Source organism: Lethenteron reissneri, chromosome 15, assembly GCF_015708825.2.
Source record: "Lethenteron reissneri isolate LAM-NWPU_2019-01 chromosome 15, ASM1570882v1, whole genome shotgun sequence".
NCBI lineage: Eukaryota > Metazoa > Chordata > Hyperoartia > Petromyzontiformes > Petromyzontidae > Lethenteron > Lethenteron reissneri.
Window position 1 is genome coordinate 542,959 of NC_083793.1, and position 19,479 is coordinate 562,437.

The window sequence follows — 19,479 nt, forward strand, 5'->3', positions numbered from 1 at the left end:
CTAACGAGTCCCTGCCGGGTTCGTAGTGTAGTGCGCTAACCGCTAGACCACCGCTCCCCACCGCACGCTCGCTCTGCAAGGGCCACTTCACCACATACAACAGCATATTCTTTATTCCAAAACAGACCATGGTACACGAAGCAGAACATTTCAGTCTGGAATTACTTTAACAGATAATAATAACAATAAACAGAATCACCTATGTGAATTTAACTAAGTAATCTAACGTGCTACCTCACACGAGTTAGAATTGTGTGCATTGAGCCACTGCTGCCTGATTGACAAAATTGGCTTAATTGGGGAGAACAAAATTAGTTAAACCAAACACCGATCCCTTTTCCCAACAATTACACCGGGAGTGCCCAATGAGCCACAGCACGACTTAATAAACCAGACGCAGAGGTGGTCACAGTACCTTAGACAATTACAAAATCATCATTCGACATTTTTTTTAGTTTCCAAAAGACTTCGCAATCTAAAATACAAATGCTCAACGTGCTGAGAAGGCAACCTCTTGTATTGTGTTCTGGCTTTGGCAGGTGCACGTAACAACAGTAGCAACAGACGGACATCACTTCAAAACGCACTGGTGTGAGATTCTGGCTGCCAAACGCACGGGACAAACACGGCCACAGTGCTGGGGAATCACGATGGAGCGACAGCCCACCCATTAGTCATGTCACAAGTATAGCCCCACCACACAGTGTGCAGCAGCAGCACGCCAGCGGGAAGGCCTTCGGAAACGCCGCTCAAGCGCAATCACCTGCCGCGCTCGCGATGTCCGCGACGACAGAGCAAGCTGCCGCGCTCGCACTGTGTCCCAATCACGTCCAATCAATCTTAGTTACGCCGTGGATTCAAAACGAACATTGTGGATATGCTTATGAGAGGACTAACCTGAGGTTTTACACCACAGTGCGCAGGCACAAAGGCTTCTAAACACACCTAGTGGGGAGCACCACAGCCTGGCTGCACTTAAAACAGGAAGGCAATAGGGCCAGAGATCTGTGCTTCATAAACAAGGGACACCAAACTCAGCAAAGGGAGATCTCATGAAACCTAGCAGAATCCCTACTGATCCCCTATAATAATTGTTCATTTTCAATCGGTAACAATTCATTGGGATTAATTTATACAAAGTCGACTCGATTAACCGCACTTCAATCAGTCTCAAACAATGCTGCTGGCATGTGCACTGGTGAACTTATTTCTATTGCGAGGTTGGGGCCCACTCACATTTGATCAATTTATTCCGAAGCCCTGCACTCTCCCATCTCACCGCAACACCCTCCTCCCCCTCCTTCCTCACCGCCAAATCATCTCCTGTCCAAAACTGGCTTGACAGAATTAGTTTGTATTAATAGCGCTCAATGCGATCCGGTTAACGTCCAATTACTTTGACAATCAATCATCCGCAAAGGGTCGCCCGTTCCCCAAACAAATGCGGTTAATCGAGTCCACCGTTGCGTCCGGGGAAACTCTCAAAAGGTAGCCGGATTCTGCCGCGTTGTCACGAGGCCGGGTCCCGTGAGCCGTGCCCCTCGCGGCGCACGGGGAGCCGCTGAGACTAGAGCAGTCGGCAGCCCGACTTCTTCTTGCGCGTGCGGACCTGCAGCGCGGCGCGCGTCGCCAGCTCAAACACCTCGCGCACGCCCTCCTTGTTCTTGGCCGAGCACTCCATGTAGCCGAAGGCACCGATCTTGTTGGCCATGTCACGCGCCTCCTCGGTCCTCACCGGTTCCTGTGCAACGACGATGACCACGGTGGGGGTGAGCGGGGTGGTGGGGGCACTGCCCACTCGCTCATCACACTCATTACCGAGTCAAAGCAACCCTCTCTTAACACGATTATTACGGTTGGCTATGTTGGCACGGTGCGAAAGAAGTTCAAAACACATACATACAAGCAATGGGGGGGGGGGGGGGGGGGTGCGCATTCCCAATTCTGGCCGTGAGCGTCTGGAGGAATTTCCACATTCTCATGGTGAGAATGTAGCCCACACAGCCACTGTTGTTGACTTCCTCCAGAATGGTACTTGTATAGTAGATGACAGCGATTGAACTTCTTACCTGATTTCGTGGAGCACTTCCAACTATAACCCAAGCTTAATGCTACGAGACATTACTATTATACGTGCACCAATATTCTAACCTAACCGGAACTTGAGCGGTTTTTTGCATGCGATTACCAGTAATGCAAGAAAGCCCACTATTTTAACCAAGCCAACTTCGAGCCGTGCCAGCTCAGGGTGCTGCCAGGGCACCGGGACCCGTTGAGGCAGCGCACCACGTGGAGCCCCACCTCACCTGCTTCATCTTGGCGAGCTCACGGCGGGTGGCGTCGTCGTGCCGCAGGTCACGCTTGTTGCCCACCAGGATGATGGGCACGTTGGGGCAGAAGTGCTTCACCTCCGGGGTCCACTTCTCGGGGATGTTTTCTGAGCGCAGAAATTACGTCCATGAGAAAAACGCGCGTGAGGAAAACGGCGCACGACGCAACGCGTTTCCTCTTCAGAGATTGTGAGAAAGAGCCTTTGGCAACATTTTCAAAGCATTTAAGGATATGAACACGTGGACAAGAAGAGCATAATAAAGGTGCCATAACGAATGCTCACATCGATATCCAAGCACGATGGCAGTGCTGCCGAGATGACTCCAAAAATCATGGTCAACCACGCATGGATATACCAGCTGGCCAAGTGTCGGGCACTCGTGCTCTCAGCCCACTTATCCTTGACTGGACAAGTGCACGATCATACATTTGATAAATAATCTTCCCTTCAGGATCCCTACAAAGGAAATAGCAGCCTCCTGTTTCACCAACCTAGGACAGTATCCTAGGACAGTGCTCGGCACTGTTTTTACACGACAATATACTTTTGTTTTTATTACCAAATTCTGCCCAACCCAGCTGCGATAATTAAAAGGTAATTGTTAGGACAGCCGTCTGTTCCTGTCTATTTCATGGTTTCATTAGGATTTGCGTGTCTGTCTCCCGTGTTCAATTGAATGTCTGTGTGTCTGTTTATTTAACTGTCTTACATTCGTGTCTGGGTGTCTCTGTGGTTAAATGTTAACTATCTTGTTTTAATTTTCAGTCTGTCTGCTTATCAATTTGAAAATACTGTGGCACAGCCAAGATATATATAACAGGGAGGGCATATCCAGTAAATAGTAGGGTGACAGAGAGAATGAGTGAAAGAATATACAGCAAGGCAACAGTGGTCTAAGGGACTGTGTAGAGAGATCAAACATCTGGGGTACTCCATAGAGCAGGAATATTTGTAAGATGGGTTTTCTTATCAAGTGGGAGAGAAATACACACAACTACACAAGAATAAGATTGGGTTTTCTGATGACACTACACGCCATGGCGATAACTGTTATGAGCACAATGTGTTGTGAACACATGGCCTGGAAAACAATGCATGTGACGGAACTGTGTAGGAGGCTCACGAAGGATGCTACTTGGTAGTTGAGGCCTTCCAGTAACAATGGAGCCCAGAGGAGCAACGTTCATAGCAACGAGCGGAGCGCCAGGCGGCTAAAACGCAGCAAGTTGGCACAGTGGGGGAGCACAGTTGGTTCATCTGCCAGACATCTGTCAGTCAACCCATGGTACCTGGGTCTGCTCAGTGACCTCCTGCCAGCGAGCCTTTGACATTTCATGTGGCACCTAGCGTGGCACAAGTCCTGTGGCGACGTCACCGTCATTTAGTGAAGGACGGCGGTTGCTGTTGTTGTGTACGTGTGAAGCTATGCGCTGGACTCTCACTACACGGCCACTGTGAGGGGGAAGGAGATTGGTACCCAGGCTGTCGGGACTGTCGATAGAGAAGCACATGAGGATGACGTCGGTGTCTGGATAAGAAAGAGGCCTCAGCCGGTCGTAGTCCTCCTGCCCAGCTGTGTCCCACAAGGCCAGCTCCACCTGCACACACGCACAGATAAATGGAAACGCACACACAAAGATACAAAACATGAATACAGGCACTCACGAAGGATCACTCACAAAGGACACATGAAGAGAAACCCCCTGTAAAGCATTGCGGATTACAGCAGCAAGTGCTGCACATGATGACGCAGCGGTGGCAATGCCAACGCCACTCTCGGCCATCTTTTTTTAACCCCATGCTGATGTTCGCACACCACGCCGAGTTGACCAAAGGCTCACAGGAGGTTCAAATACCACTAATCAATGCTGCAGCATGCAATCCATTTTGCCACGATATACACACAAACAATGTTGTCACAGACAGGACGTGGCTTCTGCCTGTTATAATGAACAGTAATGTTAAGCATCACTAGCGTAGACCAATGAATACAAAGAATAGTTACATCTTTAAATAGCCATCACGAAGAGGATGGATTAAGTAGCACATTTAAAGTTCCATCTAGAATACAGGTAGATTAAGACGGTAGGCAATAGATGGCGTCACAATAATCAAACATGGGCAGGATGGTGGCTTCAGCTGTATTCACATGGAGCCGAGGTGACATACAGCATTTGTTTCTGTCTCAGAATCCAATTTAGATTTTTATCTTGCTGGCCATATGGTCGATGTGGGTCTTGAAAGACAGATGAGTCCAGGATAAATGCCTCGATGTTTAAAGCTGTCAACCTGCTTGATACAGTGAAAGTCCAGATTCACAATTTTCAAAGGTGGTGAGACAGGTTTAAGAGAATAATATAACTTTGGTATTCATAGCGTCGAGGAACAGTTTTAGGGCGTTAATTTGAAGCTTGTCGAAGTCCTGTTTAAGATGCTGTTGTATATTTATGTTCATGATTTTTTATATGCGAGTGTGATTGTGTGTGCTATTTATTTGTGCGAGTGTGTGAGGGTATGTATGCAACTGTTCAAGTGTGTTACTTTGCACAATGTCTTCATGTGTGCGTGTCCGAGAGAGAATGTTTTGTATGTATCTATCGTGTTGCCATGCCGGCCTTATTAGGTGCTCACTAACAATCTGTTAAAGGTCTATGTGGGGGATCTTTTCTAAGTCTGTGTTGGGAGAGTATTTGTATGCGATTTTGCACGTGTGCATTTGTGGGTTTGGGCACGTGTGAGTGTTTGTGTGAGTGTTTGTGCGAGTGTTTGTGCGAGTGTTTGTGCGAGTGTTTGTGCGAGTGTTTGTGCGAGTGTTTGTGTGTGTGGCTGTGTGCGTGGCTGTGTGCGTGGCTGTGTGCGTGGCTGTGTGTGTGGCTGTGTGAGTGTTTGTGTGCGTGGCTGTGTGCGTGGCTGTGTGTGTGGCTGTGTGAGTGTTTGTGTGTGTGGCTGTGTGAGTGTTTGTGTGCGTGTTTGTGTGCGTGGCTGTGTGCGTGGCTGTGTGAGTTTGTGTGTGTGGCTGTGTGAGTGTTTGTGTGCGTGGCTGTGTGCGTGGCTGTGTGCGTGGCTGTGTGAGTGTTTGTGTGCGTGGCTGTGTGCGTGGCTGTGTGCGTGGCTGTGTGCGTGTCTCTGCGTGTGTACCACTATGGGACCGCTATGAACCCGACAACCTGATTTCGATTCCCACTCAAGGCCAACGCCAGTGACAATTATCTGAACTGGTTATAGCCCTCCCCTAGGCCGACTCAGCCTCAAATGAGTACCTGGTGTGGTGTGTAAACATCACCACTGGGGAGACAAAGACGGTCGGGAGTGGTGCTGGCCACCCACCCCCACGTGTGCTGTGTCGGCCTTCATAGGTGCTTGCGCCCTTAGCCTGTTAAGGTGATACAGGGATCTTTTTCTTTGTATGGGGAGCGGTAGCGTAGCGGTTATTGTTCTACACTACGAACCTGACGACGTGATTTCACGGCAAACACCGGTGACGAATATCTGAACCAGTTCTCCACTAGGTCGACTCAGCCTCAAATGAGTACCTTGTGTGATGTATAAACATCGCTCTGAGGGACACGAAGAGAGCTGGGCATGGTGCTGGCCACCCACACCCCCTCGTTTGCCGTGGTGGCCTTTACTGGTGCTACTCGCTAACAGTACTTGCCCCAACATTTGTTAAAGGCGATACGGGGAATCTTTGTCTTTGGACGTGAATAATGGCGAACTTAAGGGTGGTGCCCACTTCGCCACAATTTTGTCGTGGAATTTGAGGCAATCCCTTGGAGTAAATCCCGTAGGGAATCGGAAATGGGACAAATCTTGGCCTTTGAAATGAAGAGAATTGCACAAGCAAAGGTTCTCAGTCCCCATGATAGATCCAAAGGGTGCAATGTCTGGGTACATTCAGTGCAGAAATAAAAACGATAAAATATAAACAAAAACAGACTGAGAGTGTACGAAGAATTCAATGCGCTTCGAGGTAACCAAATCCACATGATTAAACGTGACATAATGGGCAACAAGCACAATACAATCACACACAATTTATTTGGGTGCAACTACACGACAAGGCAATGAATTATCTGAAGGGAAATGCATTGGCAGTTATGCACAAGCGGAGGGGTGAAAAATACTTCACTGCCATCAGTACTGACCCTGCCTAAAGGCTGTTTCACAAGGCAGCATTAAGGACGACAGAGGGAGGTGTTTTCAATATGTTCTCATAATAACAACAGCAGCAGCAGACGGAGCACCGTCAACGCCACACCAACAGCCTCCGCAGCGACCGTAGCGACAACTTGCCGGCCCCTGTACGAGCTCATGAATTGTCATAATTGAGACTCAGTCATCGATTCTAATTGCTTTGTTCCTACGGTCTAATTTGTACTGTTTTGGTCATTTGTCCATTCGTTTTAGTGCTTTACATAGTTTTCACAAACTGCAACGACAACTCGCTATATAGTGAATGTAACAATAAAGTCGGATTGATACATTTCACATTTTTATACTTCTGCTGTAAGTCATGCCACAAAACACCCACAAAGTACCACGATTACATACAAAGCTGGAATTCAGCGTAACAATTCCAAAATGTATTCTTGTTAGCTATTGTCATGCAGACTTGATGTAAAACAATCACAAACTAAGAATGTGAACTGAAAACCATAGATTCTTACGGAAACAATTCACATTTCAAGTAAAAGAAGCTGCTGCTTACTCTACAGGAACTTAAGTGCTTTTTATGCTTCAGTGCCCTCTCGTGAGCTAATATCGTACACATTAATGGATCACAGCATGTATGCACTGGGTCACAAAGAGAGATGTTGGCACTAACGTTAGAAGTAGTTCCCTAGCCATGACAAGCATATTCCCCCAATAACCCCCATCCATTATGCCAGGTATGACGATTACGTGTAACAATGAATGGGATGTCATCATACTGTGGGCCTCACTCGGATCCAGGAGATGGTACCATCCACACGCCCGAGTGCACACATGTCGCTATCATCTCCAGTATGTCAACTAGTCAAGACACTGGAACATCCACACTGGACACTTCCTGCTTGTAGACCACAGCACAAACAGCACCACTCACCAACCAGCACCACTCACCAACCAGCACCACTCACCAACCAGCACCACTCACCAACCAGCACCACTCACCAACCAGCACCACTCACCAACCAGCACCACTCACCAACCAGCACCACTCCCCAACCAGCACCACTCCCCAACCAGCACCACTCCCCAACCAGCACCACTCCCCAACCAGCACCACTCCCCAACCAGCACCACTCACCAACCAGCACCACTCACCAACCAGCACCACTCCCCAACCAGCACCACTCACCAACCAGCACCACTCACCAACCAGCACCACTCCCCAACCAGCACCACTCCCCAACCAGCACCACTCCCCAACCAGCACCACTCACCAACCAGCACCACTCACCAACCAGCACCACTCCCCAACCAGCACCACTCACCAACCATCACCACTCACCAACCATCACCACTCACCAACCAGCACCACTCACCAACCAGCACCACTCCCCAACCAGCACCACTCCCCAACCAGCACCACTCACCAACCAGCACCACTCACCAACCAGCACCACTCACCAACCAGCACCACTCACCAACCAGCACCACTCACCAACCAGCACCACTCACCAACCAGCACCACTCCCCAACCAGCACCACTCCCCAACCAGCACCACTCCCCAACCAGCACCACTCACCAACCAGCACCACTCACCAACCAGCACCACTCACCAACCAGCACCACTCACCAACCAGCACCACTCACCAACCAGCACCACTCACCAACCAGCACCACTCACCAACCAGCACCACTCACCAACCAGCACCAGTCCCCAACCAGCACCACTCCCCAACCAGCACCACTCCCAAGTGCACCATGACATGTCTCTCCGTGGAGAGGGGGTGGGCGGATTAGGGTGGAAGTGATAGTGAGAGCTTGGGAAACCAGTTCTCGCTTTAGTGCTCAAAGAAAAATTTTCCTAACCAAATCACCGCCACTCCTGCTCATACTAACTATATGAATCGATACCAAATCATGAGGGAATCCCAATTTTTCAGACGAAACTCGTGGTCTGACGGCGGTGGTGTCACCTGGGAGTGGTGGTGATTTAACGAGAGAAGTGTGCATATTAATACCAACAATGAGACTGAGTAGGGTCCTTCATCTGACTCTTTGCGGAAACGCAAGCAACTCCCCTCCAATGCGATTCACTGAGCATAAAATTCAGAGAGAAGTAATGAAGAGGCAGTCAGGATAGGAAGCGGTCACTGACAACAGGGAGAAGAGAAACCAGAACAAAAGCATGGATGAATAGAGCCACAAGTGTGCATGTCGCTCGACTTGGTATTCCCCAGATTGTGCGGACCTGGGCGATTGTATGAGCATTGGAAAAGAATGCTGGCGAGCATGCTGGAAGGGTCAATAAGGGCTTTGACAAGATTTATTTTCGTGAGCTTTTGAGATGTTTATATGTAAATGCTATATAATCAACACTGTAATGTAATCGTATCGTAGAGTTCATGTATAAGGAAAGGAAGGCGATAGAAGAGAGTGACAACAGGAGGAAGGTGTAGTATAATATTATCATGAAAGTTACAAGAATAAAACATATTTAACCAGGAACAACCTCGATGGCTTTGAACAGTGAATCCGGTAGGAGCCCGAGTGTGCCGGGTGTGGCAACACTGCCATGACCCAGCAGCTCTCCGGGGGCGTGGGGGCGGAGGGCGTGGAATTCATCGCGTGCGTGACACCCCTCCTCCTTCAGGACTTGGAATTGGTGAATTCCAGTGCAAGTAGGTTTGTTGAATTGTCTGCAGAGTCCGTGCATGCGTGCATTTTCTTGCGATACTCATATTTCCTCACACTTGCAAATACACTCATTCAGAAATGGAACTGACTGACTGAACATCCCAATTATGGACCACAGGGATTACACATTGCAAAATCTTGCCAGGACCCTTGTGAAAATTAATCTTGAGATTAAGTGAGGGCTCCCTGGATGAAAGACTGATATATTGTTATGCAGTTATAATCCTACAATTTAAATAGAATATCTGTGAATTGCCGACTCATGTGAAGCTTATGGCGGGACCCGGGGTCCCGAATAAACGTAAGTCAAAATCGTAATTAATGAATTTATTTTTGTTGACTGTCTCACTGCGCACATAAACACCACGACCCACCAGAAATGAATCCTCTCGTTCTTCACCAAGTACCCATCTTTGCCAAAATTGCCGTAATCATAAACAAAACTTTGAAACTTTGATTAGTGCATCGTGTAGAGCTCGTCGAGAGGAATAGATTGCCGCATCGTTCGCCTTCAACAGACATAAAATGACGTCGCAATGCAGTATATGCCAGAGCCGGGGGCTTATGGGAGCCTGGGGTCCCGCCATAAGGTTCATGTGAAGCCACAATAAATTGCTGACATTACAGATTACCTGCAGCTGAAAATATAAACATATTATAGTTTTTTTAGACAACCCAGATATACGTGACCTTAGTGTCTTTCTGCAGGAAGACCACAAATATGGAGGTGATAAAGTCACACCATCGCGACAACGTACTAGAACATCTCCTATGTGCAACCTGGGCAATGTTGCCGTACAGCAACGTGCAATGACACTGTTCATCTACGTGAGCGCACGCAACTACTGTACGATGACATACATGCAAGAGGACATTTGGTAGTTGGTGTAGTAATAGTTACGTGGATCTACTACCTGCAAACACTGTATACAATACAATTAGCTGTTATAAAGAGCTCTGAAAGCAGAATAAGGCAGGCTGCCTTATGATAACAATGATAACAAAACTCAACGCCATTTCCTAACCAATCCAGCTCAAAATTAAGCCAACTCAAAGAAATGTCTAAAATTTGCTTACAAATATTTAATTTTGCGAGCATTTTCGGGTATGACTTGGAATGGAGTTGCAGAGACAGGGAGTGCATTTGACCAAATGGAGGGGCTAGCTGAATAAAAGCACCTGTTTTGCCACGACAATTTAAACACTAAGTTTAACTTCTTTGAATAAGACCTCGACTTAGGGGTGTGGCCCAAGCAGGCATTACCCGCCAGAGTCTGCAGGATTCAGTATCGCAGACGTCATGTCACTAAAGTCATTAATAACAAGCCATCTATGTATATAAAAGGCAAAGTTGTGAATGTGTGTCTGTTCAAAATGTTTAGCATACTTCCCGACATGCAACAAACTTGAAATTTGGCATGTGGGTAGCTTCCAGACTGTACACAATGCAAAAAGTCTAAAACTAGACTTTTGTATTTTGGGGGGGGGGGGGGGGGGGGGGGGTGGCACAATAATGGATATATTTTGCACGGCAATTGAGCGGTGACGTCACATCTGTGATGTCACCCACATGCGGCAGCGTCACGCAGTGTGCCTGCTGACGTCACGCATCCCACCCCCACCCTCCGCATAGGCCGTGTATTAATCCAAGACAAGAATCCAGCAATGCCGGGTAGTAAAGCTAGTACAGTATATAAGGGTGTGAAACAGTGAATTTCATATATTCTGAATGGATGTCACTTCATTGGTATCAGATTATTTTGGCATAATCTGCAGTTAAACACCGACTTGTGTAGCTGGTAGAACAGTTTATTACATTTTTATTAACTTAAAAATGTATTAAGTATACAGCCAAGAGGCAATGTGGTCAGAGTGCTCGACTCATACTAGGAAGCTCAAACCATGGGAGTCAACTCAGCCTATTATGATTGATACAACTTTGTAAAGTCCGTGGTCGTCTTACAGAGAGATGAATCCCACGGTAACAATGTGGAATGTTCAATGCTTGTGAGATGAGTGCTGCCCCATTGCTAATTTCAGCAGGAAGACATTGACACGACTCATTTATACATTGACAACTATCTAGTCGTTTGCAGCAGTAAATCACTATCACACCAATGCTACAACTGCAACGCAAACATGTTGGCGCATTCTGGTGCTGGTGATGATGCATGGGTGGTGCTGGTTATCCAGGAATGAAATCTCCACCTGCCTATGGTGGGGCCCATCTGGTTATTCGGCACCAGCAGGAGGCGCTGGTTTTCCCAACCCTCGCGGAACACTGGGCTGGCTGTATTGACTGCCCAGTGCACGCACCCGGCATCTTGCTGTTACTCAGCCTTCACGGCTGATGCACTTGCACGAATATTTATAGTACAATTCCCCATGTTTCAAATGAAGAAGGTATTTGTCTTTGTGTGCGATAAGGCCCAAACCCTCTTAACTGCAACAATGTGGATGAAAAAAATTGTGTACCGCATACAACCTCCATGATTAGGAACGTGCTAAGGTAACAGCGTCTTATTCCCATACATTGCCTATAAAACTACTTCTCATAACTTGATCTTTCAAGGTTAAAGAACAGAGCACAATCAAATGTACCGTATTTTGAATATCTAGAATGCAATTTCACTAAAATAGCTATATTGATCCCTTTTTTCCCATTCAATTGTTCCAATCTTTAAAGCTTTGTTTCTTGGTCTTATTTGTTCCCCTTGCATCAGCCCTGTTTTCCCTTCTGCCTCCTGACCCTCTCCTGCCCCTGCCACCATTCTCCACTTGCGTGGGGTTTCTCCTGGGACAGCCCGAATACGTCGAGGCCGTGCGAGACTTCCCCAGGAGCCTGCTGGGGTGATACCGCGGCACGCTGGGCCTCTCCCGGTGCCCGCTGCAGGGAGACCTTGGCAGCACAAGGGCCCTCGGGAGCCTGCTGTGTAGCAGTTACATCAAAGGAGCGAGTCGCTCCCTAAGACCCATCGGAGATGCATCACCAACATTTTGTCCTTCAGCTTCTGTCGTGCCCCAGTTGTGAGTGGCCAAACATTCACCATTGTTTTCTTCCACTGCATTGTCCCAAATGTTATTGCTCGTTTTTCTTTTTCCCTTTATCCCTCTCTGCCTTTATGAGCTTAGTTTTCTTGTGAATAATAATCTAGTACTTTGAGATGCTTAGGAATTTTCAGTACTGAATGCACATGTCTACGCTATATATATGTATCCATATTTAGCGAGCCATAACACTTTGTTTGCGAGGTCCGTTCTTGGAATGTTTAGCCAATCCCATGTTATACATGTTTGTACGCGGGAGGAAATTGGATAGGAACACCGAGAGAAAACCCATGCAGGCAAGGAAACGACACTCAACATCACCTCATAAGCCAGACTACATGGATGGTATCCCTGTGCAGGGCTCAGAAGAGGCTAGGAAACAGACATTTCCAGTGTATTTTGGTACAGACATTGTCTACAGTGTTTGCTGACACACGGACCTGGCTCCATATGAACGAGTAAGAATCCGTTACATTATTATAAGGTCACGGATGCAATGAGTACTATTTTTAAATACCTTGTGTGCAAAAAGAAATAAAAAATTGACGTAAAGACATGACATACAAACACTACATTTAGATTAATTAAACTAATGAGACAGAACAAGACATTACAGAACAAAAAAAGCATGTAAAAGCAAGACAAAAAAAGAGGATCCTTCAGTGGAATCATGACCACAAATCATGACAATTCCATCAAAGTGTGAAAGGTCGGAGTGTGGTTCATTATACGCCATACAGCCAGTGTGATCCCACGGTGAGCCCACGTCCTCGGTCACGCACACAACACGGGGTCACACACACACACGCGCATGCACGCCCGCTCAGCCAGCACTCTACCTGCTTGCCGTCCACCTCGATATCGGCCACGTAGTTCTCAAAGACGGTGGGCACGTACACCTCAGGGAACTGGTCCTTGCTGAAGACGATGAGCAGGCATGTCTTCCCGCACGCGCCATCGCCCACGATCACCAGCTTCTTACGGATGGCAGCCATCCCTGCAGCACGCACGCCCAGCAAGCACATCAGCAATGTTGCAGTACACGCCCGCTCGCCGTCACCCACGTTAAAGAGAGGAGCACTACCTGTCTGTCATGAGGCCCAGTGGTAGTGGACACCTGGCAGGAGCGACAAGGTGAGCTTTCAGAATTACAGTAACATAAAGGAGTCGGTTTGAGAATTGGGAATTTTGCCAATGGTGCAGTCAGTGTTTTGTTATAAGTCTGTCCATCAATTTTACAAACAATACAGGATGGAATAAAATCGCAGTTTCAAATATTACTGAACTAGGTGAGAACCGTTAAATCCACCCCTCAGAATGGATACATTCTACGAGCCATTTGCAGAGCTGCCACTCCAATAAGTGGGGTCCTGTGTAGACGTGGGAAAGACGAAACCACGGCACAGTCTCAGGAAGCCATCTTTACGCAACCCCCGAGCGTCCGGAGGGGTCATGGAGGCTCATTGGGGTGGTGCGCTCACACCTGCTTAGGAGTTCTGGAAATCTTCTCTCTATGGCCGCCCTGGGAGGGCAGGTTCTATTTCCAGACAAGGGAGGCCAAATGACATCACGCTAAAGCGTGCAGTTAGCCGAGGGCGTGGAATTGGCAGCTGGTAAAGGAAAATACGGGCTGGAGAACACTCCGGGGCTGCTGTTGATGTGAGTGCAGGGTTTAACCAACACATAATAAATGCAACAAAATAAAAAATGAATTTCAACGAACATAACAAATCCATTATAGAAATAACAAATACAACATCACATACAACACGATGTCATGAAAAAAATAAAGCAAATAGCAGTCATTTCCTGCTAGATTAAGGCCTCCCAATGTCACCACCATCCCTCACGGATCTGTGATGTATAAATTCACATCACTCCTGCATGTCAGTCGATCTCATCGCCACGACAGTCATCCTCGGGTATATCCCCTCCCTCGGCTGTCGTTCCGTTACCAATCTCGTTGAAGGCCCATCGACCCATCCAGCGATTGATCCTGCCCAAGCCCACTTACTCTTCTCAAGTCAGGATGCTGCCTCTTCTTGAATCCATGTGCTCCTCTGTCTGTGCATCGTTGCAATTACTTAGCAAGCATATTGGTGCTTTTCCTAAATACTTTTAAGTTTATGCTGCATTGTCTATCTCGGTGTCCATGTCTCTGAGGCATGTAACAGGAAGTAATGTGAACCAATTGAACACGTTACCTCTTTCGACAAACAGGTAAGATGCTTTTCAGTTTCAAATTACATTTTTAAAAGTACTGCAAACCACTCTGGCTGGCCTCTTTCATGCATCGTTTCTATGCTGGTCTGCCGCCTTTAATAATTACAACTCTTGTGTTTCCTATTGTCTTCTCCAACAATGATTTTCTCTCGTTCAGCAAACTTGTTGCAGATTACTTGTTTTAACTCATATTTATTTTGAGCTCAGCCTTTGAGCCTTTTTAAATACGTTCCTGAAGTTAACTTTCATCGGTTGCTTGAATCACAACATACGACCCGATCAATAATAATTTATCCATGTATGTTTATGGCAGCTAAACTGTCGCTGCATGTAAAAAGCAACAACATACAAATCAGAAGATGAATCAGACAAGATACAATTCTCACCAAGGCTACCCACATCCACAAAGTTATATCACTCGCAGAAGAATGACTCGTACAATTAGTGAGTCGGTAAGCGTGCACGTTGAAAAACAATAGCTTTCTATCTTGATTTAAAGCTTTCGTGACTGCAGGAATCCATACTCTTTGGTTCTTTCGGTAAAGTCACGTAGGTAGACAAAATAATAGATCGCGACGTTTCAATCGCAACGCAAGCGACCGTCTTTACTTGCGATCCAAACGTCGTGCTTTCTAGTTGTGTAGGAACGCTGCGATGAGGTGCTGTTGCAACCTGAAAGCCTGTACACCGCTACGGAGGAGACCCTGAGACTCACAGGTGGCCACGATTCTCCTCCAAAAACGAGCGCACCGTGGCTACATGACAACACACACGGAGCAGCGTGGGCCGTCTCCGCGTTACAACACACGGAGGAGCCATCAGAGAAGCGAGGTCACGGCAGCACACTGCCTGCTCCCACGAGCAATACTTCAAGCAATACAACTCTTATACCAATTACGTTTCTCTTCCACATTTAATTAATCTATTATGTAGTTACATTAAAGTAAATAAATTGCACTTTTCGGCTTGCAACATTCTTGTAATTGAATATCAATAAACATTTATGACAAAGCGGTTATGGAGAACACTTGTGCTAAAAGAAATACTGGCTGTCACACAACAGTACACCAATTGACAAAACATTAATTCCATTCCGAATCGGAAGGTGCATGGTGACTTTCTGCTTGTAGAAACACACCATGTGAGTGTCTATCAGAATGACATTATCATAATTACATTAACGTGGCGATGGAACTGATAAATTATTCGAGGGTGCATGGCCACCCATTACAATGGAGCAGGAAATGAGCCCAAGCCGCAGCGGTTGTTAAGATGGATACAAGAGCTCTCTCTGTGTGTTGTAATAAAACCTCAGCCCTGTGGAGATACTGCTTTACTGGGTCGCACACTTTAATAACACAAGCGGCATTCAACATTTCAAGGGGGAAAAGGCGCATTTGAAAATAAATGAAAATAAAATCTAAATATACAGTCGTGTACATCTCATCACCACACTATTTGCTGCTCAGACTCAAACCCCAATTCTGACAAACATGTTTTCATGGCAGGGTCAGCAGGGCTATTAACATTGAAGTGGAGGTCTAACCTTACAGTGCAGTAGGAGTGTTACAAAGTCTTAAGTTACAACTTCACTGTATAAATCACTTAGAAATTCCACATGTCTATGGTAAGGGCCAGTCTCCCCACGTGACAACCACTGCAGAGTAGGGTCCTCGTGTATTATCATGGTACAGCAATCTACAAGCAGTCGTGCAACTGTTGTTGAAATGCAGCTGTCAACAACAAGCAGAAATGTGTAAAAACGCAGCCTTTGTGCATTATCCAACAACCATCAGCATTTCCTGAAGAAGTGCATTGTTGTCCCCTTGTCTTAGGCCACCATCAAAACATTTGGTGATGAGACATGATAAGGACGAAATTGGTCTACGGTTGTCCATCTCTGTGTCAATGTCATTTTATATTGGCCTAAGTGGCCAAAAAATACAAACATGCTGATGTTTTGCATCATGCACAAAGGCTGTGTGCTTTTTACAGGTTTCCGTGTGTGGATTGAAACGTATCGTTATCCAGCCAGCACTACAGTATTATTCTATTACGATGGGTCTTCCCGTCATTTAGATATTTGATTAACGTCGTTGGAACAGCAGCGTAGCAGAAGCTACGTAGCTGTCGCAGTAGTGTAGCTGTAATAGTTTAGTTGAAGCAGTTGCACAATAGCTGTGGTGCACATGTAAGCTCTAGGTGAAGTACTTGTACTATGCTCGGAGTTATATTACTGAAGCAGAGTAGCGTCGCTGTAGTAGTATAGCTGGGTCAGTGTTGCTGTCGTATCAAGTATAGCTATCGTCCTGTACTTGCAACTTTATCATTAGGAGTGTAGTGGCAGCAGCTGTAGCAGTATGGTGGCAGCAGCTGTAGCAGTATGGTGGCAGCAGCTGTAGCAGTATGGTGGCAGCAGCTGTAGCAGTATGGTGGCAGCAGCTGTAGCAGTATGGTGGCAGCAGCTGTAGCAGTATGGTGGCAGCAGCTGTAGCAGTATGGTGGCAGCAGCTGTAGCAGTATGGTGGCAGCAGCTGTAGCAGTGTGGTGGCAGCAGCTGTAGCAGTATGGTGGCAGCAGTGAGTGTAGCTGCGGCAGGGCAGTGCGGGCACCGCCACACGAGAGAGAGGGGGAGGGAGGCGTGCGCTGTATCAATTATTCATCGCTGACATTTCCACATCAACTGCTCGCCCGGCCTTTGTTTGCCTCCCCTCCCCCTGAGCGGGTCCCAGCAGCCCCCCCCCACCCCCCACACGTCACCTCAGAGGTCCGACTCACGCCAGCCTCACCTCGTTACCCGCCACACACCGGGTAACCCCCCCCCCCCGAGTTACAGGTTAACCCCCCTGGTTACCCGCCACACGTTGTGTAGCGCGTGCTACTTTTTCGTAGGTTACCCCCCCCCCAGCTCGAGGTAAACTCACCCAGTGTCACCCTCTCGCTAGGTTACCACTCATCCCTGGCGAGTCTTGACCACATATCCCAGCCGAGGTTACCCCACCACAGGGCTCCTCCTTATTAGGTAATCCCACCCTAGGATAACTCACTCAAGGTTACCACTCGCAATGGGTCACCGTACTCCAAGTGACGTCACCCAAGTTTACTTTAGACCAGCTCACCCGCCACTTTAACTCCTGGTAACCTGCTAGCGATCTCACTCAACACAGCAGTCTCATCAGTAGCACCACTCCAGGTTACCCCTCACAAAGGCAGCCATTATCTCAAGGTTACCCTCGTATCGCACCACAGCTCGCATCATGCTACCTCTCACACCACGTTACCCAGTTCCTTACGTTACCTCGTCACCCCTTACAGTCACTCCATAATACCGATTACCCAAGGTTACCTTACCCCAGATGACCCTTAATCTTGTTACCCATAACATTGTTACCCTCACTCCGCACCCCATGTTAACCGGTAACCTAAAGTTACCCCCGAAGCCTGCGTTACCCGAAACCTGCGTTACCCGGTCACCAAGTTACCCCCACCACACGTTACCCCCCCCACGCGTTACCCCCCCCCCACGCGTTACCCCCCCCCCCCACGCGTTACCCCCCCCCCCCACGCGTCACCCCGAGTTACCCCCCCCCCCACGCGTTACCCCCCCCCACGCGTTACCCCCCCCCCCACGCGTTACCCCCCCCCCCACGCGTGACCCCCCCCCCCACGCGTCACCCCGGGTTACCCCCCCCCCCCACGCGTTACCCCCCCCCCCCTCACGAGTTACCCCCCCCCACGCGTCACCCCCCCCACGCGTTACCCCCCCCCCCCCACGCGTCACCCCGCGTTACCCCCCCCCCCCCCACGCGTCACCCCATACGCTCACCCCGCGTCACCCGGTCACCCCGCGCACAGGGAAGTGAAGTCTCCGGACATTAAAAAGAACCCCACTGCGCATGCGCGGCGCCGCACACAGCGGGGCCGCCGAGTGGGGGGCCCGCGGGAAGGGAGCGGGGCCCCCCCAGCCCCCACTCTCCCCCGGTGTGTGCAGGGCGCGGGGGGGGGGCTCTCACCCCCCCTCACCCCCCCCCCCCCCCCCCCCGCTCACCGCTCTCGTCGTGCGCGCGGTGCTCGGAGTCGTCGCAGTCGGCACAGCAGCAGCAGCAGCCACACCCAGCCGCACTCGCAACTACTACCCACAGTGCCACGCGCGCCGATACTTCCTGCGCGCGGGGCGGGGGGAAGGTGGAACGGGGGAGGCGGGGCGGGGTAGGGGGGGGGAGGCGCGAGGGGGGCGGGTACCTGTGACGTCACCCCTCCCCCAGACTCGCGCGCCGGCCCCGCCCTCGCGCCCCGCCTCGCACATCCGGGCCGGGTGCCCGGATGTGCGGGCCGGGTGCCCGGATGTGCGACCGCTGCGCCTCGCAGGCGCGACCGGCCACGCGCAGGGGGCACCAATCGCGGCGCTGCTGCTGCTGCTCGAACGTCGAAGACGCTTCCGCATCTCCGGCAGCCCGCAGTGGCCCACAGCCAGGGCCATCGATAGGGGGTGCGGGCCCCGGCGCATATCCCACTGTGCCCCCCCCCCCCAACACCTTGAACTAAACCGTGACGTCGAAGCGCGGGGCCCCCCAAAGCGCGGGGCCCCCCAAAGCGCGGGGCCCCCCAAAGCGCGGGGCCCCCCAAAGCGCGGGGCCCCCCAAAGCGCGGGGCCCCCCAAAGCGCGGGGCCCGGGGTGGTCGTCCCGCTCGCTGTCCCCAAGGGACGGCTCTGCTTACAGCGCCGTGAAGCGAGTCGTCTTAAGGCCACCACACGTACGTGCCAGATGGTAGAACTATAACTCGCTTGATAGTTGTTCTATCTAGCTCTGAGTTAGAATGTTTAAGTAAGGGTTTATACAATCTACATAGCAAAAAAGCGTATCCCAGGAATCAAACGGTGTCTCGGCTGAAGAGGAATTTCCTTTCATCTGCCGCCGCCGTCGTGACGCTCACTTGAAAATGCCTCACTGAGCCTCATCCTGCAAAGCTTCCACAAGAGGGCGGTATGTCTGCACTGTGCTCCCAATTGACACATTGCGAGCTGAATG

General features: G+C 49.2%; 1 protein-coding gene across 1 annotated transcript; it reads right to left on the minus strand.

Moving 5' to 3' along the window:
• Positions 1-97: 97 nt before the first annotated feature.
• Positions 98-18,650, minus strand: LOC133342555 (transforming protein RhoA-like). Its single transcript, XM_061551732.1, has 5 exons — positions 18,499-18,650; positions 13,067-13,224; positions 3,810-3,930; positions 2,307-2,437; positions 98-1,741 (listed from the first exon to the last, which is right to left on the minus strand). The coding sequence occupies exons 2-5, from the start codon at positions 13,220-13,222 to the stop codon at positions 1,568-1,570; spliced, it is 582 nt and encodes a 193-aa protein (XP_061407716.1). The 5' UTR covers positions 13,223-13,224; positions 18,499-18,650; the 3' UTR covers positions 98-1,567.
• Between the last annotated feature and the right edge of the window lie 829 nt (positions 18,651-19,479).